The sequence below is a fragment of the Falco biarmicus genome, chromosome 2 (assembly GCF_023638135.1).
Source record: "Falco biarmicus isolate bFalBia1 chromosome 2, bFalBia1.pri, whole genome shotgun sequence".
Taxonomy (NCBI): domain Eukaryota; kingdom Metazoa; phylum Chordata; class Aves; order Falconiformes; family Falconidae; genus Falco; species Falco biarmicus.
Window position 1 is genome coordinate 70,859,023 of NC_079289.1, and position 26,573 is coordinate 70,885,595.

General features: G+C 35.9%; 1 protein-coding gene across 1 annotated transcript in view; it reads right to left on the reverse strand.

The window, feature by feature from the left end:
- Positions 1-26,573, reverse strand: part of TMEM131 (transmembrane protein 131) — a 103,308-nt gene that overhangs the window by 24,773 nt on the left and 51,962 nt on the right. The window contains exons 6-26 of the mRNA XM_056327476.1: positions 25,971-26,087; positions 25,011-25,133; positions 24,174-24,254; positions 21,071-21,221; positions 20,886-20,942; positions 19,863-19,924; positions 14,532-14,640; positions 12,472-12,580; positions 11,484-11,637; positions 11,212-11,382; positions 10,787-10,897; positions 10,564-10,698; positions 9,970-10,074; positions 8,546-8,632; positions 4,538-4,690; positions 4,305-4,380; positions 4,076-4,193; positions 1,981-2,119; positions 1,763-1,872; positions 1,346-1,412; positions 289-440 (exon numbers count right to left, since the gene is read on the reverse strand). Of these exons, the coding sequence (XP_056183451.1) occupies positions 289-440; positions 1,346-1,412; positions 1,763-1,872; positions 1,981-2,119; positions 4,076-4,193; positions 4,305-4,380; positions 4,538-4,690; positions 8,546-8,632; positions 9,970-10,074; positions 10,564-10,698; positions 10,787-10,897; positions 11,212-11,382; positions 11,484-11,637; positions 12,472-12,580; positions 14,532-14,640; positions 19,863-19,924; positions 20,886-20,942; positions 21,071-21,221; positions 24,174-24,254; positions 25,011-25,133; positions 25,971-26,087 (2,387 nt within the window). The remainder of the gene's footprint in view (positions 1-288; positions 441-1,345; positions 1,413-1,762; positions 1,873-1,980; positions 2,120-4,075; positions 4,194-4,304; positions 4,381-4,537; positions 4,691-8,545; positions 8,633-9,969; positions 10,075-10,563; positions 10,699-10,786; positions 10,898-11,211; positions 11,383-11,483; positions 11,638-12,471; positions 12,581-14,531; positions 14,641-19,862; positions 19,925-20,885; positions 20,943-21,070; positions 21,222-24,173; positions 24,255-25,010; positions 25,134-25,970; positions 26,088-26,573) is intronic.

Sequence of the window (26,573 nt, forward strand, 5' to 3'; positions counted from 1 at the left end):
GAACTAGATGACCTTTAAAGGTCCCTTCCAACCCAAATCATTCTGTAATTCTGTGTTAAGTGTAACAGTGTATTATATATTTACATTACAAAGTATATACTGAATACAGTTTAACTACTATAAAACATATCACAATTACATTTAAAGTAAATCTTTCTCCAGTTATCTTCTACAATTATTCTTCTAAAAGCAATAGTTTCTTATTGACAGCTGATCTCAAGTATTATCTTACATATAAATAAAAAACATCAGAAACACTCACACACATTTCAGAAACATCTGTCATACCTGACAACAATTAATGATGAAACAGTTTTATTAAGAACTGGAGTGAACTTTACTTTGACAGACTTTCTCTCACCAGGCTTTAGTATTAGGCTTAAAACTGAATGACGAGCCAGGCCCTTTGCAAGTCCTACAGTGCTCTGTAGTGGCTGGACCTTAAGACAGCGGGGGAAAACAAAGCGATATATGTAAAAAAATTCCCATTTTTAAAAGTATTTGTTAGAAATGACATTATTTTAGACAGAAAAATCAGTCATGTCATCAAGTGTACTACCCAATGACATATACTGGGTTTTTAACCAGAAAATCTGACAGCACAAGAATTGCCCTATTTATTAGTAAACTATCTGTGTTTATTAAGAAGCAGAACAGAGCAAGACAGAACAGACCTAAACTACACCCATGTGGATTCATGAAGTTCTAGTAGAAGAAAGAGTTCAGAAGTTCTTAAATGCATATTTTAAACAGTAAATTAGCATTAAACTAGTACGTAACATTTTCTATCTTCAAAATTTTCCATTGTTAAAACATTTTTGGAAAAGTGTATTTTTCTAACTTTGCTGTTAGACACTGTGCAAGCATCGAATTGCTAATCTAAACCAAACTGCATATGAAGGGGAAAATGCATGTATATTGGATGCGAAAAGAAAGTGTTCAGGATGTGGTGTGCTCTACATGAAAAAGCACACACTTAAAGTTGGCCTCAAAACTCAAATCACTTAAAGAACAAAGCAGTGGAAAACTCAATACTTTGCTAATTTTAGAATTAGCAACCACTACACTGAATAAAATAATCCTGTATCAGTAAAAGGATGAATGAATGCAGTTTTTCTGTAACTTCCACAATCATATTATAATGTAAGGATACAGAAAAAGTGACATTTTAACTGTTATATTTGAGGAAATACCACTTTTCCCAATTTCCTGAAAACATCCAACAGAAGTATCACATTTTTCACACATGCTAATACCTGAACTTGAATACATGTACAACTGGACTTTTATTAAAACATTAAAATTCCTAAACTTAAAAATATAAAGAATGTATTGAAATACTTACGCAATTTCTGAAGACCTGGAACTCTAAAGTCCTCAGATTGAAATTAGATGGTTTACTCAAATTAAATCTGCAACAGACATGCAATTATTTTTTTTTTCCCCTTTAGATCAGGGAACATGATGACATACTTGCATTTATGGATTTTAGCGCAACTCAGGAACCTATGGTAGGACTCAAACAATATGCAGCTGAAGATAATTTGATCCCCCCATCAAGTTAAGGAAGGAATGTAAACATCATTTTAACTTAGCAAAAAATACAGATATGTGTTTAATGGCAACCAGCCTAGATTCGGTTCTCAACTAGAAGCGGCCAACACAAACTACCAACACAGCTGCCAAATACTGCATCCATTTTTTCTGAAATGCCTTTTGCTACAGAGTGAGAATGCCCTAAGTACTCTAAAACAATACTTACCGTTCCAACATTTTATCGACAAAGGTGGATGGGTTAGAATACAGAGCTACGGGAAGGAACTGAACATACACAGGAACGTCAGCTGGATTTTCTAAAAAAATTTCTTCTTCCTATTCAAAAACACATTTTTTTTAAAGTTTACATTATGATTAATGTGATTAGAAATACCTATTAAAATGCAGTCTCTACAAAATGATAACATCAACAAAATAACTTACTGATGAACCGTTTGTATTGGTAAGAGGGAAGCTTAGATGGCGTGGTGAACTAAGTATGGAAGGCCAGGCCATTTCTGCTGTAATTTTCATCTGGACATCCTTCTGAAGATCTGTGTCTACTTCAAATACAGCATTCAGTCTGGAGAAACAGTTAGAAAACTTACTTTATAGCAGTAAAATAGGAAAAGCTTAGGAAAAACAGAGGGCTTAAAAGCACCCTGAAAACAACATTAGTTTGAGAAATAGCACGGTACATGATATTATACGCAATTAAAAAAACCCACTGAGCTCTGCACATATGTACTGTTATTAAAAAGCACAACAGAAGCCACCAGAATATGCTGTAGGAGACCAATCCAAAGATTCTAAAGATGTTCTCTATTAACTATCGCTGTCAACATTCATCCATTCCAAGTTCTGTTGTGGCCAATTTATGGATAAAGGTGAGCTGAAAAATATGGCAGAACTTATGCACTGCATCATAAATCTTTTGGTATTCACTTAAATCATTGCTCTCCAGACAGTGAGACACAAATTTTATGTTTCATTAGGAAGTGCCCAGCTCTTACTATTGCAGGAACATATGTTGAGAATATAACTGAGATTCAGATCTATATCTGAAAAAAAAAATAACCCAAAATATATTTGATTCGCAAAGGTATAAACAGTAGAAAGGAAAAATATCAGTCCTGCTACAGTCAGTTTCCAGTACTACATTCATACATCCATTATCCAGAAAACTTCTTTTGCTTGCATATGCATAACGTACAGTAAATCTGTACATGTACCCTAGCTGCAATGGATACACTGAGTAGGCACCTATACACCTGTCTAACAAATCTAAGGCAAATCTGAACTAGCTACACTTGTTGCCAGCTACTATTTCCATCAGTGAATTAAGTTCTTCACTATTAACCAACCCCTGCAACAGACTTTGGTTCCTGTTTTCCTACAGGCTCTCCACCATGAGCTGAAACAAGGCTATTGAGTTCTCCAGTCAGCAACAGAGGAAATGCTACACTTCAAACCTAGAGAAGTATTTTTGGAAAGACTCCAACTGCCCAAGTCAGAACGCCTCTGTATTTAGAAGGAGCAGTTTCTCCTTTGCTGAATGCTACCCTGGATATCTGGTTAATTTTAACTCTCTTTAAAAGCATTACATATTCATATTATATATTATATTAAATAATATTAAAGCACTATATATATTTTTTTTTCCTAGCTAGAACTGCTACTTATGCAGAAGCAGTTTTAGTAGGCTTTCCCTTTACTGTCCTCTTACTGTAGATGATAGGACATTCTTGAAAGTTACTGATGTGGCTACATACAGGATTCTGTTTAGATCAGAGTAGTTCAGGAGTTATTAATGTATCAGCATTATAACAAAAAAGTGATAAAGGAGGTATACTTCTGTTACTGTATTTAGCTACATACAAGTCACTTTGTTTCTCCACAAATATGCCTGCTTTTTATGAAATGGTAGTCTGGGTGCTACCATCACAAGAGTCACATGCACTTGCTGTTAATGCTAACTTGCATCTATTGGAGATTAAATCACTTTGTGTATGAGAAAGCAGATGTTTAAAAGCTATACAGCAGCCCACAGAGTTTAACTTTTTAGCAATCATTAATCACCTCCTATTTAGCAAATCTCAAGGAAAAACACCAGACAATTTGATAATTCACTGAAATTCAATAATCTCAGAATAGCAGCAATTGAAAACTTTAGGAAATCTTAGGGCGATATTGAGGTTACTACTTTAAAACAGATTAAGCAGGGGTACTGCGCATACAGTATAATCTGGTTTTGGACATTTTTGCAGGAGTAGAGACTGCCTTGCTCTTGCCATCTTTGCAAGAACTGCAGCACACTCCAGTGAATAGCCATTTTTTTTGCGTTGTGTTTGACTTGAGGAAATCATTATGGTTTTTTAACTTTTAAAATGTTCTCTTTAAAGGTTTTGCAGAGAAGGCCAAGTAACTCCTCCCTGGCCCCCTCTCAAAGAGCGCTGCAATAGTAGGAAAACTTGCACACATAACAGAAAACTATCTAGTGATTTAAGGCCTAAGAAAGTAACAGAGATAAAATACTTACCTATGGCTTGAGTTCTCTTTTATTTCTGTCCATTCTTTGAATAAGTTCTCATGCAAATCCCAGTCAGAATCCCATGCATCTTCTTGCATTGTTATGCTGTGCTGAACTTTAGATTCCGCTGTAAAAAATAACGTGGTTCTTAAATTCTTCATGTAAAATCGTTGCTTAATGAGAAAACGTTTTTTTTAAAAAAAAAAAGATTTTCATTTTAAAGTTGAACGCTACTTACATTTAGGCAAAAAAGGCAATCCTACATAACAATGATCTCCACACTGTAAACCAGGATCAAAATAAATATTTGCAATCTGCAAAACAGATAAGAACAGATCAGTTGCAAAACAGCACAGTAAATCTAGTGACCAAAGAAAAAAGAAAGAAGATTTCTGATGACCACAGAAACGTAACACATGCTATACATAAAGAGAGAACTTGTAAACATGTAGAAATAAGGCAGAAACAAACCTTTGATTTTTTTCCTGGTTCTAAATCTTCTTTATTACTTCTTAGCCTCTTATAATAAAACCTTACATCTTCTGACAGGGAGCGTATGTGTTGTATTTTCACTTTCTGAGAAAAGGAGTTCATAATGTTCAGGCTCTGGTGAACTACTTTCCCCTAAATAAAAGAAAAGATGAAAAAAGTCTGCAGGATATGCATTTTCCCTAGCATATGTATTTATTTATGCAGGCTGGCAAAGACCACAGCAGAGCAGAAACGTTAAACTGAGATTTTAAACTATGCTATCTTAAAATGCCACTTGTAACACTTCAAGGTAAGTTTCTATGAAGTTGTATTCTTTCCTCCATCTGCTTCCAAACACAGTTCATCCCTCTTTCAAAATGAAGTACACCTTAAGCATCTTGAAGAGCTAGGACAACAGTTCGACTTAATCAAATCATGTTAAAAAAGTACCAGAGGAGGAAAGGCAAGAGAAAACTTCGCTTTTCTAAGGCTCCTATTACAAAAGGGAAACAAGCTTCTTGTAACAGATCTAGTACATACTTGCTAGTAATTAGGAATAACCTGATAGGAACAGTAAAGTGAAGCTGCAGATTACAAACACCACGGGTGGCAGAGGGCATTTAAAAACATAGGTACAACCATCCTTCTCACTCCCAATGAAATTAAGATACCAGGCACTAAACTGACAACATTTTAAAGGAAAGTGCAAGTTTTTTCCCCACATTTTTACATCTGACCCCCTCTTCTGAGTGAAACATTATTTTATCTTTTGAGCATAGAGCATTGGTAGTTCAATTGTTTGCCACAATCAGAATCACTGCAATGCTCAAGCTGTCCCCCTGCCCTCACTTGTAAATCAATGATTCTGTGGCCCTGTTTTTCACCTTATCTCAAAACCCAGCCCTGACAAGTATGGAGTAAACGATACATAAAAACCAAAACAAACAAACAAAAAAGTGTAACTCAGGACCGGTGACAAGATTTCAGATTTATATAAAATAAACGAATACAAGCAAATATAAATACCCAAGACTACCTTCTAATGAACATGACTAGAGTTTTTCATGTTCCACTTAAATCAATACTTTCAGCTTTTTAAAAATTTCTCTAAGGTAAGGAAGTGGAGACATAGAAGAAATGTACTTTTGCAGGCTCAAAATGTGACTGTGGCCTCAGGAAATTGTCACATACTCTAACAGTCTTAATAGTAGCAACTGCCGAGGGAAAGAAACTATAGGAATAAATCTCTGAACATTATAGTCCTGTTAAACTGAACAGGAGGTACATCTGAGCTTAAAATCCTACGAGTAACAAACTGCCCTCAACTGGGCAAGATAAGGGTTTGTTAAACTCCACAGAACAAATGAACAGTATTTTACTAAGACCCTTACGCAGCATTTAGACATGAAACAACAGGTAAGGGAAGAAGACTTTAGGCATCAGTAGTAAGAAAAACAGAACAATGCTATTTAGCATACAGGTCCTCAAAGATGAGCTTTGATCAGGGAAGAGTTGAGAGGTGCCACTGGGAGCTATAAACACCATTATAATGCAGAAGTCAACACAGCCAAGACTTGTTTTAATCGAGACACTGATCTTTACAAGGCCTGTATACACTATTAATGTACTGCAGACAAACTTCAACAAAACAACAGAGATCAGACTTAGGGATAAATACGCTACAATTATAAACAGACAGCACTTGGAACCAGGTACATCCTAGGTATGAACTGAAAAGCAAGTCTTACTAAAATTGTAGCGCCTGGTTATTCCTGGACGTTATAGTTGTCAAATTCCTATACCAAACACTGAAGCTAGAACTGATACTATTCTAGGCTTATTTTCATAAGTAATGGAGGCATTACTCCTGCATTTAGTTGCTCTGTATCATGAATTCAGTGATTACAAGTTCAGTTTGAAATTAGTCCAAGAAAAAGGAAAAGTCTGCTGTTAATGTTCTCAAATATCAAAAGAGCTAAGTGATCAGCTAACAGAGGTAGTAAGTGAAGATAACTGTCTTGAAAAGATTGGGGCTTGAACACAGCAAACAGTCTAGAATCTTGTCAAAGGTGATAATTATGTCTGAATCTGTACTCCCAAACAAAATGCAGGAGCCCAAAGGTCCCCTGAATGAATAATCATGTGAAAACATTACTGGAAAAGAGCATGAATCCGATAAAAATCACAGAAGCCTGGGGATGAGAAAGAGTGATGACAGCGAGGCTGAGAAACACAGGTGCTACAAGAAATACTGCCTGACAAGACAAAACAAAAGCAAACAAACGGAACACATACATACAAAAAGAAACTCAAATCAAGCTGACCCAAGACCTTGGGCTTATACTAAGATACATCAAGAAGCTCTTTAGCCATCCAGTTAGAATAAAATAAAGGGACGTTCAAAATCTACTTCTTTATGGCCCAAAATGGAACAAAACATTTTAGTTTGGCATTCAAAAGGGACAACGATCTTGCCAGGAATCAGGATATATAAATTAGGATACAGAATATAGAAGATCTTTTCTTTGGTGAAAGAAAGGGACATAGATCTTTAAGTTACTCCAGTTTATCAAAGGCTTATGGAGCAGTTCGTAGATGAAGTTACAGATATAGTAGTCAGCGTAACAAACACCTATACAACGGTGAAGCCATATAGTCAAATAGGAAACACAGATTGTAAACATAAAAAATAACAAGTGATATTTGCAGCTGTAGGCATGAGCGTTTGACCTCAAGAGTAGCAAAAGACTTCAGAACAATGTGAAGTAGGAGATCAGAAGGGAGGTAGAATGGATAACGGCACAAAAGTAGCATTGATCTACTGAAGTCCTGCTGACCGACCTATCTTCCTCCAAGCAGATGTATTTCATTACTATTTAAAAAAAATTATCATTTCTCTACTAGACATGAGGTACAGCATTTGATAAAGTGCCCATGAAACATTACTATTTAAGAGTACACAAATTGTAAAGATAAGCAGGAGATACGGAGGAGCTATTGGAAGAGGAAGTGAGAACAGGCAGTGCTCTATGACAGACTATGCAGGACAGACAAGGAAACAAAAAAACATTTCCAACGACATGCATGGAGTTAGTTTTACCCTTTCAGAAAACTGCCGTCTCTGTCTCCTTTTTGCTACCTTTTTTCCCCTGTTTTCAATCTCTCTCCCTACAATTCTCCATAATATTACATTCCCACTCATCAGGAAGTCACACAAAGTTCAGACTTCAATGAAATACCAGTTGCAAAATTAATACGGACCTTGACTGCAGATGCTTCTATGGTTATGCTGAATGCCAAGAGAAAAGTATTATCTGGTTAATAGCTTGCTGCTTGAGTCTGTAGCCCTGAGCAAAGAAGCTGCTTTCAGCACTCACTGAATACACACTACTGCAGGCACAGGGATGAAAGCAGCCATTTATGTACTTTTGCAGAGAACGGCAGACCCACACAGCTTGCTTGCTTTCCTGTTCATGTACTCCACCCTGTACCCTCAAGAAGATCTACTTTCAGTGTGGAAACAATACAATGATGCTTCCATAGAGATCAAGGGCTTCTTATACTAGAACACTGGTTTATTAGCTGACTTTGCTGTCTTTTGTATTGGTATTACACTTCAGGAATTTGAAAAATACATTTGTCCAATTTCATCTCTCTTCCTACTCTTGGTGCTAACACATACAAACTGCTAATAACCAAGTGACCACAGCTATGTTAGAACGAAGCTGCAAAGAACCAGGTTTGTAACCATATCAGTATTCCAAGATCCCATTCAAGTAGGCAGTAAAAGAAAAGGCAGGGATAACTCGTGCTTGGGAGAAAAAAAAAAACCCACAACCAGAAAGTAGAAACAAACTGAATTGTAACAGTCCAGTAGCACAATCTGTCCAGCAATTTGACATGCAACAATTCAAGATAGTTTCTTTTGAAAAGGACAGATAAATAAAAAACACAGGAAAAAAAACCCCAAAAACCCAAACATGTAATGCTATGAGCCAACTCTCTTACTGGAAAAGCAGGTGGAAGAAAAACATGTTTTGGGGAGCAGGTCAGTGAGCCTACAGCAATCACAGCCTTCACTGGTATAGTTAAAATCTGGAAAAATAAAAAAAAAAAAAAAGAAAAGTTTAGAAAAAAAAATACTTAAATTCCAGTCTTTAAATGTCTCTTCCACTTTTAAATTGCATAGAATAACAAACCCCTGAAATTCTACAATTAGTGTAGTCTGAGTTTACATACACATTGAAAACATGGAGACATGAATTAAGGTTTTGACACACCATCGTATTCAGAACAGTCACCCCCTAATGTCAGGAAGCATTTTGCTCAGTCATACTTGGCACCATTCTATACGGGATGCAAAACCACAGTCAAGATATAAGGTCTTTAATGGGGCATTATATAGGTCTCACTTGAATGGGGGTTACTTTGTTGGAAAACGGGGATCTCGCCTTAAAGTAAATGAGTATGAGGGAAGAGCATATACCAAACTTCTCAAAAACACATTAGAAGTTGTGTTAAGACCTCAAGATAGACATAGACTTAGAAAAAAGAGCATGCAAAGGATGGCAATGAGAAACTTTCTGTGTATTATTAAAGCTACCAATACAAGTAAAATCATCTGTAAAAACAAGCAATAAAATAAAATTCTTGTTCTTGTAAGAACAAGCAGGAAAACAACTGAAGGGTCACATACACATATGGACATATTAAAAAAAACAAACTTAAAATCTCAGATAACTGGCAGAAATTAGGAATTTCCTATTTTCTGTAGCTTCGTCAGAACCACATAATAAGCTATATCATCTCCCAACTTCATAAGCACAGTGTCACTTTTTTCTACATATCTCATCCTATTAAATACAAATTCCATTATGTATTAGAATCTCCATTATGCATTAGAAGATATACAAAATTAAGAATTAACTAGTAGTTCTTCTCTCCCTTACTAATCTTAGTAGATGAAACAGAGTTCTTAAACTGTCAGCAAACAGCAGTTTCTCCAAAATGACTTTCACATTGGGTTTTGACAAAACACCTCTGAAATTATAGCTCAGTTTGGCACTCAATAGTACCAAAAAGCATATTATTGTGACGTGTAATGCCAAGAGATCCATGCATTGATGCTTTGAGGATGTGTCAAATCATTAAAGAACCCATACCTCAAGGCATTAGGTCAGATTTAAATGGGTATTCCTGAAAGCCAAATGAAAATCATGATGTAAGTCATTCTTCATTCCTTCAGAGAAGACACGGCATAAGTAGCATTACTGTCATTTGATACAGGGTTAGCCTGCAGACATAATTTGACCTCCAGAGGTCCCTTCCAACCTCAGCTTCTCCCTGATATTGCAATCTGTCCACTAACAGAACTCTTAAAACTTCATGCTTAAAAATTAAACATATCATTTGAGCAACACCCATGAATATACCTCATAATCTGTTGTGATTTGTACAGCTCCATCATGAATTCCTTCAAGTTCTTTTGCTATTAGTTTTACTCTAAACACAGCGTAATAACCTGATGCTAGTATCACCTGTAAATGGTAGAAAAAGTGTCATCCATTGCATTGCATTAAATGGAAAGAAATTTCACTAAAAAAACTTCCCAACATCCTCTTATTTCTTTAAACTGAATCGAAATCCATTTGAAATAACTGTCAGGAGGTAAAAATAAGAATTCAAACACAAGTTACTAACACAAAAATTATCTATTCCCTGAGGTGATACATTCCACTATTCCCAGATAAATGATTAATGTAATCTGACATGGACGTTACTACTTCTGAAGTTTCCTCTTTCAAGATCTAACCAATCTGAACATAATACTGCTACTTAAAGCAAGTTTTCAAAATTCTACATGCTTTATCATAATCAAATTCAGACAAAAATTAGGAATTCTTATCCTCCCTCCTCCCTGCTAAAATGAAACCACGAGAAGTCGCACAGATTTGTTTCTTCTCCGCCCCCGCCCCCCCCCCCGCCCTAAATCTGGCTTTAAGCAATGGAATCAAAGGATTACTTACTGAAGACTGATCGGATGCACCAGCGTTTTGGAGTTCATGGTGGTTTGCAATTATCGTTGTTCTGTTTCCCTTTTCAGTTGTTAAAAGTTCTATGGCCAAACCATCCCCTATAATATGCCAACTTTTTATAGCCAGCTTAAAAAGGACAAAAGGTACTGTTTTCAGTAACACCACCGACACAAATTTTTTTTAAAAGGCAAACTAAAAATAAATCCATCCTTACCTCTATCGGATTGCTGTTGATGACTGCAAATAAAATGCTGGTAGCTTCTGTTGCACTCAATATGCCAAAATCTATAAATCGTTCCTCAGTTTTTGGAGGCAGTACAAAGTACTAGAAAGATTGGTAAAGGTATTTTAGCGTAAGTTAAATACAAAATGTGCTCAAACTCTAAGCTCATTAACAAATGCATTAATAAGTCTAATACAGCAGTGCCATAACAGTCTCAAAGTTCTATACATTTTCTGTGTAAAACTAAAGGGAACAAAAAAGAATTTTTCAGCAGTAACCAAAGCTGTTTAAGGAAAGAACTGATAAAATGATTTTGAAATTAAAGAAGCCATACTCCTATAGAAATAGAATAAAGAATTAAAAACAGTCCTATGAAGTCTGCCTCTAAAAGTAGCTAAAAAAAGGAAAATACTTACATCTAAAAATCCTGTGTATGCTCGGACAGGTAGGTGAAATTTAGAAGCATTGGTGATAAGTAAAATATTATTATCTATATGAACAGATGATGTGGAAGGCATAAAATGAAGTGTAAAAATATATCTGGATTCATTAGGCGGAATTAAGACTGGTTTACTGAAGTTCTGGACCTAGATCAGTGAACAATGAAGATCAATGTTACAATTTAACAAAGCGCAGCATATTTAAACATTTACTGTTAGGTAAAAACATTCACTGAAATGGGGCTTACTTTAAACATTGGTTTTGCTTCTTCTGGTAACACAACATCATGTATAAGGACTGCAAAACTGAATGTGTTTGTTAGATAGATCAGTCTTTCCACGGAATCAGCAGCACTGTCACGGATGTGAAAGAGTGTGGCAGCATGATCGAATCCTAGGTATCTATTAAAAGAAAACAGTAGGAGAAAAATAAACATTTTCCTCAAACATAGTGTTTTTTCTTCCATAAAGGGCTAGAATTCATTCAATCCAACAGCAAAAAAGTTACCTAACCCCACTGAATGCTGAACCTATATTATTAGTGCTACAGGGACATTGGATATTTTAAGTAATTCAATTGAGATAAGAAAATACATGGCTCAGCATATGAAGAGGACTAAAAGCAAGCGTTGAAATATTAAGATAGTTTGCAAATCACGCATATTCCTTATTAACAAAATCAGGCATCTGCAGCAGAAAAGTTCTGATAGGTAAGGTTTAGTTTGTTTGCCTTTAAAATACCGTCAGTTCTTTTGATACAGTAGCACCTCATTTCAACTTTAAAGTCAACTTAGCTATACTGTGCAAATAAATAACGAAAAATAAGGAAGCACTGCAGTTCTTCCAAAATTTTGCTTAAAACAAAAAAAAGATTTTCTCTACCCTTACTTCACACAGTGATAGAACAAAAAATGCAAACCCAGAAAAATTTCCAATATGCATTTTTAAAGTCTCATCTGCAGCCTTCAACTACTCTGAAAAATTACTCACTAAGGTCACATTGAACCCAAGCCCTGAAACCAGTTTATGCATTACTAAGACTACCTCATCTACTAGCGTAATAACAGAAAAATTCAAACAAAAAAGAAATTGTAGTTCTAAATGAGCTCCAGATTCAGTGAAGTTGGGTATCGCCTCTTCATATCCCCTCTCCCCCTAAAAAGGCTACATTCCCTGCTACATCAACTAATTTACACCATTTAGTTTTTGAATTATGTTCAATTACTGGAAGCTTACCCATCCAACACTTCTGCTTGATATGGTATTTCAAGTTTGGAGTAGCTCTTCTCTTTTGCTTTAACAGTTATTTTCCCAGAAGACTGTGATGCTTTTTTTGCTTTTGATGCTGTACACACAAGAAAATAAGGTTATTAAAGCAGACAAAAAAATGATCCGTTAGGTTAGACTAGCATGAATGGAATAATAAAAGCACAGAGCTAGCCCAGGAATGAAGTATCACAGAAGAGAAAAACAGATCTTAAAGAAATTTCAATAAGCAACTGACATGGAAAAAGTCTAGGAAGAGATCAGAGTCCTGAATTCCTCCTCCTTAACACCAGTTAGTTGACCTGCCTAAGTTAGTAAGCTTATCTATGATAGGGAAGCCTGGTTGTTCCTGTCAAATAACTTGGAGGTGTGCAGAGGATAATTCAGATCCCAGGTGAGCCGAATTCCCCACTTAAAGAGTATGGAATATACCTATCTCTCCTCTAACAGAACAGAAACTTGTGATGGCTGGACTCCTCACTCAGAACTACCAGTCAAGCAGGAATTCAGGCCAGGAATGCAGCAACATTTTAATAATTCAGAAACCAAAGACATGCTAAACTTCACAGAAATAGAATCAGAATCCATGTAAGAACCCAAACTACACAAGCACCAGGAATGACATTCACAATGTCTGCACCAAGATCACAGAACAAGCAATATTAGCCTGGTAGCACTATCACCAGAAAAGTCAAGGGATTTAAATACTGGTCAGGACAAACCACCAGCCCCCAGAGCTCCTGCATGTACTAGCACAGTTGAAACAGCAAATATTTAGGGCTGGCTGCTTCACTGAAAAGAATTCGCCAAGTCAAACCCCTAAACACATTAAGCAGCTTCACTGAGTATTTCTCCCCACTTACCATTCCCCCTCCAAGACCTACCATCTGTTATTCAGTAGATCCTCACATAACAACTCCCTCCAGGTTCAAAATCACAACATATTACCACCTCAGGTTGGCAGGTTCAGCTATTTCAGAATTTATTTATAGGCTAAAACATACTTCACTCCTCTTACAAAAATGTAAGCTATTGAATATCTAAAACTCATCTTACAAACTGTAAGCTATTAAATATCTAAAGTGCTAATCAATAAATACCAATAATAAAAATCAACTCTCTTCTCTCTGTCCATAAAACTACTGAAATTATGCGTACCTGAAATGAAAAACATTGCATCTATGAACTTCCATTTTAAAGCAATCCAGGCAGAGAGATTTACTGCAACAAGTAGGTCAACAGCATTCTAACCGTTGATTAAAGTCTCTATAAAAATGGAGGTGCCTTTCTACAAAAAGTCAGCATAGTATTACAGTCACACTGTGTAGGGGAAAAATGACCCAACGCTTCTTTCATAAAGATACGAGTGAAAGTCAGTATCAGCATACATAACATATCTTTGTAGGAAAGGTATCAGTAAAAGGTTTTCCCACCTTCACTACCCTTTTTCTTTAATATGAATTCAAGACAGCAAAATAAAATAAGCAAATTTTCACAGTAATGTGCTCAAGAGCGTGACACAGCCCTGCTTCCATGGGCATTCCAACATAAAATGTTTTGTTGTTGTTTTTTTTTTTTAGAATAACGTTTTGGATTCTTTTTTAAACTTTGGAAAGGATCAAAGGGCAATCCAAGGGATAGTCTCCTCTAACATACATTAGTGTGAGGAGCACATCCTGGTTTGTTAGGATTTCTCAAAAACAAATGCCTATTTAGGCTAACAATATGTTTTAAATAATCAAGGGTCTTAACATGAGAATACTGCTTATGTTTAATAGAAGAATGAGGACTTTCTTCTCTTCTCACCAGTATATACCAGTCTTATGTTAGTTGCCGATTCCAATCAGAGACAATCCCTTCAGAAATTACTGAATTTTAAAGAACTGTAAAAGGCTTTTCCACGTAGGAAAATTCCAATTCCTTCTCAAAATTACAAATAACATTTTGTTAAGAGAGTGAAAATAATTAATGGAAGTTTCAGCAAGTTTTAAGAAGCACTTGACAAGTTCTAAGACAGGAGTAGTACTTACCATCAAAGCTAATGCTTGCAACTTTGGTATATTTACTTTCAGAGGCTTTTAACGTAACGGGCTTGAAATGTACTGTTATAGCTTCATTCTGTGGTGTAGGTCTAACACTCTGCAAATAATCAAAATATGAAGCACCTGTAAATTTATCAGTCAGTCATCATACTGTGCAGCCTTCATGTATCCTTCAAAGCGATACAACTGCAACTAGTTTTGGCTGAGTTTACAGCTCTGTCTTTCCTATAACAAAGCAGCATTATAAGAGGCTTTTGGATTTTTTTTTTTAGGTCCTGCAAATTCCTCAATCAGTATGCAGCAAACTGGGCAATACAGAGTTCTCCCTGGGAATGCTGGATGAAGTGAGAGCATGGCCAGAAACATGTTAATAACATAGAAAACAAGTTTATTTAAATTAAGAGTTCTTTTTTATTCTTAATGCTGCAGGGTTACAATACCTAGACTATTTGTTTCTGGCGCACTCATTAACAAAGCTGTTAACTGGCTTGTGTAATTACTGGTGATGATACAGACATGTACTTTGTCTCTGATCCCATGCTAAGCCTGCAGAGCTGCCACAGGAAAAGAAAAAATAACTGTATAGAGAACGGTTTTGTAAACTTCAGATGACACTCATTCTATACCAACATTATACAAGATTGCCTTTTGTATCTGAGGATTACTGTTTTAAACTAAATGGAAAAGGTAAATTGGGTATTACTGGAATAGCAATTGTGTCAGTTATTAGCCAGAGCTGATTTGTAGATACTCATTGCTATCCGGCAGGATTATGGATTCCACGTCAACATCTGAAGACTCTATAAAGATTGCTAGCAAACTCTTTATCTAGATTCCATGGAGAAAAACTGGGCATGGACCATTTAAATGCTCTTATTCTTGTTTTGCCTAGAATTAGGATGGCTGCCACAATTCCTCCCTCCCAGCTGTCTTCTCCTGCTGCAAGAACAGCTCAGCTGCTCATGTAGCAGCTGTTAAGCTACTGCAAATTACAGGATGCTGTATTAAAGAAAGTGAAATGAGTGCTGGTTAACCTTATGCTGGGCTGCAGAGGTTTAGCACCTGCTTCACAAGCAGCTGAGCCTTTCTTGGTCAGAGAGAAGCAAGGCAGACAGCTAGCAGTACAAACCAATCACCAAGCTAAGCTGTCCTTGATTGTAAATTAAAGCCATAAAATTATGCATACATAACTAAGTTCTGCAGACCATGTGATCCTAGAGGGAACAAGCAGCACTGCTCCTGCAGCTAATCAATAATCTCTGTTAACTCACCTAGAAATTTTGTAATTTGGATTTATAGTACTGACCTTTGCCAACCATCTGCTTACACGTGGTGCAGATATTTGCTGTTTCTCTTCACGACTCAATTCATAATTATCACAATTTCCTTGTATGAAACTGAGACCCTGAGGTGTCTTTAGAATAGAACACCTCTTAAAGCAGATGAAACCAAAGCTGCAATCAAGTTCACAACTTTTGCATGGCAGAAAGGATAACTGTTTCTAGTAGCTCTTTTCATGCAAAAGGCTGGGGTTTTAATTATTGATGTTTGAAATTATGCTGATTTCATTTAGTAAATAAAATCTGAAATATTCAAAAGAACACCCTGTTGCCAGAAAAATCACAGGTTTCAGAGGTGTATTTCTTAAATCACAAGTGTAACAAACCTAGATGTATTTACTCATGTCTACATCTACTGAATTTAGTTAAGGAAGGCATTTACAAATGTCTTAACTATGTCATGCACATTTCTCATTTGTTGCTTGATTGCATTCTATGAAAGGAAACACAGAATTATAAAGGAAAACCAAACATCCTTAAGAATTTTTTTATCTTCACTTTCCTCAAATTTTAACCTATTTCAAATAAAGCCCAAGCAAATCTTGTCCTGAGATGCACCTTAAGAATCATCAAATATGGCCAGGTCATGAGAATACATGCAAAACAATTTCCACCAAGAATCTAATACCACCAATTCTCAGAAAATCTCACAGCAACTTCTGTGGGAAAGAATAATTTAAAATAGACATGCTTCAGTAACACATAGCTCTCCCATGCAGTGTCCCAGTCAAAATTCCTGACTCTGCTGTATGAAGATACATTCAATATTCAATGTAAGGTCAAAAAATTAGGACCTTAAACATTCTAGAGAACATAGAGGGGGGAGAAAGCCTTGTGCTATTGCAGCAATTTTTGGGAAAGACTTCAGAGGTTTAAGGACTCTCAGACTACAGGTATTCTAATAAACTAATGAGAGGAAGAGTATGGGCTGAAACACAGGCACATGTTCATTCACACTGTTTACCTGTCAGCAGAGTCCCAAACACAGTTTTGGCTTGTCCACCTAGCATATTGCTCTAAAGACTGAGTAGGCTGTAGACTCTTGCTTACAGATAGAAAAGACACAGCTTCCCTGCTGCAAGAGGGAAAAGCCCTGTGGCAGCAGACTAAGGCTGGTTCAACTAGTGTCAGAACCACCTCTGTACTGTTTTATTCACTTCTACAATTATTTTGTCAGTAGTAACTCTGCCTTCAGTATCAACAGAGGCACATCCTAACTAAAGTTCACTTTCACCATAAAGCACCATCCAGAACAGCCATGGAAAAAACTAGATTTTAATCCTTTAAGGTAACTTTGCCTTGATAACTTTGAGATGAGTGCACTCAAATGTGCAAACTGAAAACATAAGACAGAAGTAAACTACTTCTTGCAGGTTGATAAAAGAAAAAACAATCTGCTCTAAAGTATGTGAATTGTGACAGAAGGAAATACTTTCTTATACAAACACTTTTGTTTTCAAACTGACAGAACTCAGCTTCAATATACGGGTGTCCTGAAGTTCCTGGTTCTTCATGAATTAAACATGATCAGGAGCTCAATTTTTATATGTGCCTTTGCTTTCAGCAATCAAGTAAGCTTAAATTGTCTTAAGGAAACACAAAATTTTCTTTTATCCCTTCTCTAGAATGAAACTGTTCAACAATCGATGTTTACTAGATTTTTGACAGTGTGACTTAATTGTTGCAGCATGACAACAGTTCATCTGGTCCCGAAACAGACACTATTCTAATGGAGAAAACCCACCAAAATGTAATTAAGGAAGTTTTTATAAAGAGTTCTAATACTCAAAAAGAAAGTCAAGTGACTCACTCTTATTTTCCTCAACCAATTTGTTGGACCACAGCATGACTAAGTATTTAAAGGCAGAACAACTACAACTCTGGCAACAGCATGAGCAGACTCTCATACACAGATGACCTGAAGATATTTAGTTCCTCCAGCACCCAGCTTAAATACACGCTAAATATAGCCTTGGCCTTTTCTTCTGACATTAAGATGAAATTTGTCACAGAGCTCTGTCTCGCAGCTTTTAAACTGTATCTTTAAAGGGTCAGAAATCCATTTCTCACGCTTTCTCAGAAGCAAGCTATTCACCAGGTTCCTTCCCAAAACTCTTTACTCTTGCTTACCACTTTGAAATTCCTTGATTGGCACAGCACCAGACATTCACAGAGTGCTTCAAATGCTAGAAAGGTTACAAACTTCACAACGAAGCTGCGCCTTAATGAGAAGAACAATTGGCTTGATGTGCCATACGTGACACTGAGAAATATATCATATCTGGACCTATGCGGTAACTTTATTACTGCAGAAGTGAGTCCTAAAAGCTTTAAGACCACCAAATTTACCGCTTTGATACACTGCAGAAGAGTCATTCACCCAGAAAAGTTCTGTCATGACATGTATAATGGTTACCAAACTATAACCTTCCATTAGACCATAGTCTATGGTTTACAGTCTACGGCCCAAAGACCATAGCTTAAAAGAAAAAAAGTAGGGGTTTTTTTTGTTGGTTTTTTTTTCCCCGTCTAATGGAGGAGTATGAATTAGGTACTACATGATCAGATATTAGAAGTGATAGCAGTGGTTTGAATATATGGTTATTTGCATTGCATTCAGGAAGTATATTACACATTTGAAAAGCACACACACACACAAAAAACTGTGCCTATGCCAAAAGCTTGTCAAATCTAAGATGATGGACATGATGTAAGATAGCAGACAGTGCTGAAAAAATAATTTAATCTATTTACCATCCCTGTGACTGTAAAAATCATATCCAGGTCTTTTTTTAAATAAAAACCCTCCATGGAAGCTGGTTCATAGCTTACAAGGCCACAAGAGACCTTATAGAAACACCTGACCTCATTAATTCAATAAGCATTAGGACTTAGATGAATTTAATACTGTTTGCGCTATATTGCAAGTTTCTTGATTTGAAAATTATTAGTGAACAACAATTTAGGAAGTACTGCAATAGACTATTATCACAGTGGAAAGTTATCCTCATTACTAAAAATGTGTTCTATTTCTATCTTAAATTCATGTAGCCTCAGTTTCCAGTATCTTACTTCAAGTTTTTGTTAGACCTCTACTATTAAAAGACTATTGCCTACAGTTACAGCTGTAAGCTTTAAAAACACAGAAATGCTCTCCAAGAGCTCAGTAAGAAACCTTTGCCAATCCTTCAGTCATTCTTCTGGCTCCTCTGGTTTCTTTTCAACACTTCAACAATTTTTGAAGTGCCCTGGGGCAAGGTATAGCTAGCTATACAACTAAATCTGGAAAACAAGGAAAACAGGAAGGCGAGAGGGAAGAAGTGAGAAAAATAGTGGGTAATGAGAAAAATTACACAGGAAAAAGGTATGAATGAACCAAGGCAGACTACCAGACTAGAGTCAGAATTCTGTAATAAAAATAGCAGAAAAATCCAAAACCTAGATTTCTGAAGCTGGCTGCACTTTATGTGCAGCTGTAGTTATCTCACTGAAAAGGGCTCTAGAGTGTTTGCAGGCTTTTTTCTTATTTCAGGCTACAAAGCAGATCACCTCAAGAAAACAAGGGCCATTTTACCGTCTGCTTTTGAAAGCTACTCTTTGCTCATCTTAAAAGATTATGTTGGGCAACCACTTTATACACTCTCATGGAGCGTGTGATGAGAACAAAGAATCCCACAGACTCTGCATTAATCTCTTGTTCACTGAACAGGAGTTACTGTTCTCAAGTATAAAAGCTTCCAGAGGCTCAGATATTGCAAGGAGAGCCTATAAATGCTGAAACAGACATTCAAAAATAAGGCTACGAAGCAAATGAATATTACCATGCATATAGATTATTTGTCTTACTATGATGTTTTTAGTCACACATCACCTAGCTTCTAAGTCTGGATACTACATGGTGAACCTGTGAATGATCAATTTTTATGAGAGAAAGTAAAGCCAAGTAGAAAGTTTCAAATTGAAAGGAAATAAAACTTACTGTAATTGGCACATCTTTTGTTCCTGAATTTAATAAATGCAGATTTAAAATTTTTGGCAGATCTGTTAAAGAACAAAAAACACACCTGGCTATTAGGCTACTTTAACATAAGAACCTTATACAAAGTCATCTGCACTAGCTGGTTTCTCATACAAATCCACTGTTGTTCAGCGTTACAGAGTTAGAGTAACATGACAGTACAGCCAGTCAAAATAGCTAGTCCCAACAATTTGACACACTTAAAAATGTGTATTAGTAGGTATTACATGATCCGGCTAACCGCTCATATTTCTAACACATTAAGAAATGAACAGGCTAAAAATACTAAGATGAATGATTTTGCCAGACACAGCAATACCCAGCAGAAACTAATCTTACTTAAAAACATTTACGTGTTAAGTAAGTTGCAAGGAAAAGTACTTCAGAAGCTACCTTTTCTAGTTGAAAGAAGGTATATAGTGTCTTTCTTCAGTAATGAGTCCCTCTTACAGTTTCAAAAGATACCTTCAGTTTTACTAGTTTCTGCCACATTTATTATTTTTTTTCACTAAACAGTATTAATTTAAAATGGAAATGTTAAGCCAAAATTTTTAAGTGGCAATCCAAAAAAAAAAAAAAAATCTTATTGTAAGTATCAAATTTGATTGTTTTGCACATTTTCACTATTTCCTGTGTCTGAGAATTATTTAAATTTACGCAGATGTAAAACAGTATTTCAAAACAAGTTCACAGCTTCAGTAAACTGACAATGGTTTTAAGACTAAGCCATGTGCAACTGTGTAAGAGTAATGTTATTACTAGACTTCTAACTGGAGGTGCAAAGCACTGTTTGCTTGCACACATCTCAACTATACTTGCAGGTGAATACATTTGTGCACTGTTGCAACACATTATTATCCTGCTTTTGAAACTTTGGCTTTTAAAAAGCATCATTCCACAAGCAACCTGGAATAGTATAAAGATAAGTGGGCTTTCCCCACCCTACTCCTTACAAATACTTTTGATACCAGAAGTATAGTTTACCTTGCGTTCGTAGCGTACCAAAATCTAGCATTTCTGTTGATGAATAGATTCCCGGTGCTTTAAGAACAAAAAGAAAAGTTACCACTTTCTTATTATAGTTAAAGTTAATTAAGCTGAAGAACTTTAAAAGTAAAAAAAAAAAAAAAAAAAAATTACAACAAAACCCCAACCACTTTTCTACAAACCTGTTGTAACTTCTACTTCAACAGGGAGAATGATAAATTCTGTGTTGTCTGAGGCATTTGTTTTTATTCTAATGAAGGCTGTATGATTATCTGCTTCTCTTGAAGAAAAGCTGGCTCTCATCACTCCTTTTGTTTCATAGGGAGGTATTTCCTGATAAATAATCAAAGCACATCTATGAGAATGTGGTAATTACAAAAAAAGCTGCCACACAAAAAATTTACAATAGAAGTATTGACTATAATTGTATTAAGAGAAAAAGCTGCAATAGCAGTAAGAGATAGGCTGCATGTTCTTATCATTAGCATTAAATTTAGTAAGGATAGTTGCAATCTCATATGACACTGATTAAAAATAAGTATATGCAAAAGGACTTTCATCTCCCATTTAATTAAGTTTTATGTATTAAAATTGTGGTAAAAAGACAGTAGACTGCATCAACAGAATCTACCTATAAACAAAACCTATTCATAACAATGTTACTGAGTGCAGTAACGTCAAATACTGGTTTTGCATATTCCAACTGTTTTTTCTCCAAAGCAGACAGACGGCATACTGTTTCAGTGCTAAACACAAATTCAAATAGTGCAGAACTGCAAGTAGCCAGAAGCTTGGGGAGCTGCAGGTTCATTAATCACAGAGCAATTTACAGCAAAAAGTCAAAATGTGTTTTAGTTTCTACTAAGCCTACTCCATCAGCTCCAATCTGCATTCAGGGTTTTAAAGACAACTTTTTCTATATATGTTGGACACAGCTGCAGTACAAGACTAGTTCAGAAATACTGCATATTCTTCTTCATCACGTTACAGAAAGGGCTGGGGAACCGGATTTTTCTTCTTTTTTTCTTTCCTTCCCTCAAATAGAAGATTAAATCCTTGATTTGAAATTTGGAGCTTCTTCCACTTTAGATGCTAACAAATATGGCAGAAAGTAGGGATTTTTGATGAGTAGTCCTTGTGTCAATTGATGATGTTTCAGTTGGCACCTGGCCTCCTTTTTTGTGCTTTTGATGAAGGAACCTGGACAGGGCATAATCCATATACTGATTGCCTAATACATCTTTTCTGCACTTTCTGTAGTACAAACTCATACCAATCCATTCTGGAGGTCAAGCCATATTTTCCATGGCACCATGACTGCAGATGTAGTCTTTGAAAACTGTTGAATATCAAAGTAACTAGTTTCAACTGCTACTACTTGGTAAGTCCCTAAACGAAGAAGCTTTCAAGTTCTGTTTTTGCACTTATTCACAGACCTAACATAATGCAGCCGTTCATTAATGTTTCAAAAGGATATGATTAGACTCTTCCATATGTGTAACCAGGGATCCAAGGGTTGTCAGATCCCTGAAGTAACTTTGAACAGCGATTATAAAAATAATCCTGCATGCAGACTGCTTCATCCAATCATCCAAACATTTGGCATCAAAACAATTTTAGACTATGACGTACATCCATTAGTCAAAGTACTATCACCATATTTCAAATATATTCTTCTACTTTGCAGCTTTTTCTAACTGCAGTGCGCTCCTGGCATAGCCAATACAATGATATATCTGGGTGTTTCCTCCTACTGGTTTAATTTCTTCTAGTCGCCTTATTGTTTTGAAGTACCAGTGGCTGATACTAAAACTAAGAGGATCAGTGCTGACTGGTATTAACCTAACTGCTTTTCCATGCAATAGACTGGAAGCTTCACATGAATGTCATCATTGCTTTAACTGGCAACTTGGCCTAGAGAACCTGAAAAGCTACATGCTTAAGAAACAGAACTAGAAAGAAACCAGACATTCAAAAATCTTCCATTCTTTTGTTTGTGCCTCCAACATGTTCGTTACATACCTGCTAATGGCTACAGAACTCAACGCTGCCTTTGAGCTCTTTTGACAACAAGAAAGGGTCTATCTATCTTTAGGAGCAATGCCATTTGACTAAACTGATATCAAAACATTAGGGCCATCAATTTTTAAAATCCATTTTAATGTTTACGTCTAACCCTCAGCATCTGTTTACTCTTTCCCCTGCATTTTTTAAAAATGCTTGTGATCTATATTCAGACTTGTTTGTAACTTTTGTATCTAAAACTAAGATACTGCCGTTCTCATGGCCTTCCTCCAGAAAAGCCAGAAATTAAGTTTTGTTATTGTCCTTCTTGGCTCACTTGGTAATAGCCTGGCTTTACTCATTACAATAGATGCAACTGTCAATAACTGTAATGATACTCTTGATCAAGACACCAGTTTTGGAGCCCAGTGACTTTAAAGTCTCTCCCAGACAAAAAACAGTCATCAAAAAAAGGAATAATTCTCACTAAAGAGGAAAACAGTTTTTACATCTAGTTGGACATTACCAACAGTGTGATATACAGCACAAAGCCAATACTTTACCTTCAGGATGCTTATGCAATTTATTTCACTTAAAGATACCAGTCTGTTTTACTTCAAAACTACATTAAGAACACAACAAAACAGATTTAATGAGCCAGACCATGAGTTCATCCAACCTAACCCACTACACCATTCCCAACAGCAGACACAAAGAGTAAAGAGTAAATGCGGGGCATACATGTACGAATATTTTCCAGAAAAGTTTCCAGGCACTCTCAACTCATGATCTAGGATTTACTGCAGCTAGACACAGTGCTGTTTTATTTAGTAGTCCTTAATAGATTCTTCTTCCCTAAGCTCATTCAGCTGCTTTGTCAACCTGTATATGCATTCATAGTGATTTGCAGGAAGGACTTTGTCAGTTTCAAAGAAAAAATCCATATATTTTTCCTGTGGGTAGATCCAGCTCACAGCCCATCAAGACTACACTGTCCTGAATGCTCAGGTAGGTGTAATTCATTCTACTGGGAAACTTCTTACTCCTCTCATTTCAAAAAAGCACAGCTCAATACAGATGGCTTCTTTTAATTAAACCTTTCCTTCAATTCCTATTACCATACAATTAACAGACCCTGTTATCATTTCAATTTTTATGGGGTATTTTTAATGATTACATGACAAGAAAGAAAGCTAGTAAAACTCCCCAAAACCTAAAATCTTATCAAAATAAAACCTCTCCAAACAAGTGCAATGAACGCTGCAAGACATGACTACTCACCCATAGCTTCCTTGTACCTCCTTGCTGACCTGTTGGAAGCTCTAAATGGAGATCACCTCCACTGGAATACATTTCTACCACCTAGGATGGATGACAGGAATATGTTAGCCCTCAACTTCAAAGGGATCTGTTTTAGTTATCAGGTATTATAATATGCAATGGTTATGAACTATTTGACCATGGGAGTATCTTATAATTTCACTTTTCATGATGACACAGTGATTTGCTACAAATTATGTGCTTTCTGTTTATTTATATATTTATTATATATATAACATAGAAATTATGTGCATTTCAGAGTTTGTGGATCACTTAAGAGAATCAGATCATGTTTGTCAGTGGACTATTCATTTACTTGTTGGGTTAGGTACAGACATCAATCCTGTCTTAACGTAAGAACGCTTGTCAACCTTACTAGGTACTAGTAGTAAGGGTACACCGCAAAGATACCTTATGTTGCGCAAAACAAGTAGAAGGCAGCTAAGAAGCATGCCTGGATTAAAACACAAGATCTGTTCTACCTTATTTGCTTCAGTATTTGTCTTAATTACCACTGAAGTTTAATTATTTATTTTGCAGTAATTACGACCATTTAAAAAATGGAAATGCCACAGTAAAACCTCAATTTAGCAAATTAAGAGGTCTATGAGCATAATGTACAACTTCTAGAATAACTGATTTGCATTTAAACAGAAAAACATTGATACAACATGAAAGACCTGGCTTCAAATAGCTTTAAAGTCCAAACAGAATTTTAAGAAATACCAAAATAAACAAAATTTCAGTTTAACATCATAAATTTAACTAAGCATTTAATGATTTTTCTCTTAGGCTTACCTGCAAAGGTTCACTGTGAGGGTTATGTATATTTATTATAGGAGAAAAACTGCTATTTACAGGAACTCGTGCCCCAATAAATGGGCGCAATCGATAGGGGTTCGGTACTCCAATCCCAAACACCTGGTTCAGAAAAAGAAAACCAAGCTTAAGTAGCTGTATGTAATTCTTGCAGAGCCTAACGTATGTTGTGCACCAATTTTAGTAATCTACCAAGCACCCTTTTCAATTAATTTTATAGCAGACTTCTAACTGAACATTTAAAATCAGTATCACGCTAAACCACTGAAATAAAGAAAAGTGAATAGTATTTCTCTTAGCTACTACTTACTTACACTGACATACTTCGAATACAGGAACTCAAAATACCATCTTTTTTTCCGATACTCTTAAAACACTAGATACCAGCTAAAGGTTAAAAAGATATGAAATATCCTTTAATCATACCATTATGGAACGGACTATCCATATGGGAAGCTTTTTTGTTGTTTTCAACACACTGCCAAGGTAAGAGTCATATTCTTTCACTAAGAGGATTTCTCAGACTTTTTAGACTCTCTCATCTGTCTGGTTTATCTTTCTGAATCTCGAGTGAGTAATTTTTTTGCCAGCTTAATGAATAACATTGTCTTGTCACTGGATCAGATGAGTACAGAGCTAAGGAATGAGCTAGGTCACTGCAATGAGCCACTAAAATAACACACAGAAAAAAGTTGGGAGGATTTTTAACCCTACATAATTTAATCGATCTGGCTTACAGTACTGCCCTACAGATATTTACAATGGTATACCTCTGTGTTACAACAAGCACCAGGAATGGAAACTTCTTCAACTGGGCTGATTAAAAAACAAATCCACTGTCGTGCAAATATCCTTGGATAGTTGAGCATGCCATAATAGATACTGCTTTGATAGACTCATACTTCAAAACTTTTTCTAAAAGAGTGTAATTTCTCTTACCTGATAAGTAAATACACCGTGATTAGAAGTGTTAATAAATAAAGTATTCTCTACATTTCCAACTACTCTTGCAAGAAAAACTACATCAAAGGATGTATTCCCTCCTGGAAGAATTTTCTGGAAAAAAATAAAAGCAAGGAAACAGAATAATAAGCAAAACTGTTTAGTGAAGACATTCCACCCTGCAGATGAACAATAGTTTTTGTGCAACAGAAGATCTCTGTGTGTTCTTTACGGAAAACTGAAGTTAGAAAGTCTATTGCAGATTTGGGGGAAAGAAAAAAGAAAAAAAAAGAATAGAAGTTTCAGACATATAAAAATGCTTAACAAAATAATTAAAATACCAATATTTAAAACTATTACTTAGTGCAGGATCATATTTAATTGATTTTTTATGTTGAATTCTAAACTTACAAGTTCAGCTTATCACGGAAATATTTTGGACCGACAGTTTACAGAACACTGGAGAAAGGCAATTACTACACTACTTCCATAACTGAGAAGTGTTGCTTATAGACATGTTTTCTGAAGTTTTTGGTGTTTACATGGCCTCTGCTAAGCCACAGGCCCTGCAGACAAAACTGAAACTAGAGGACTATATCT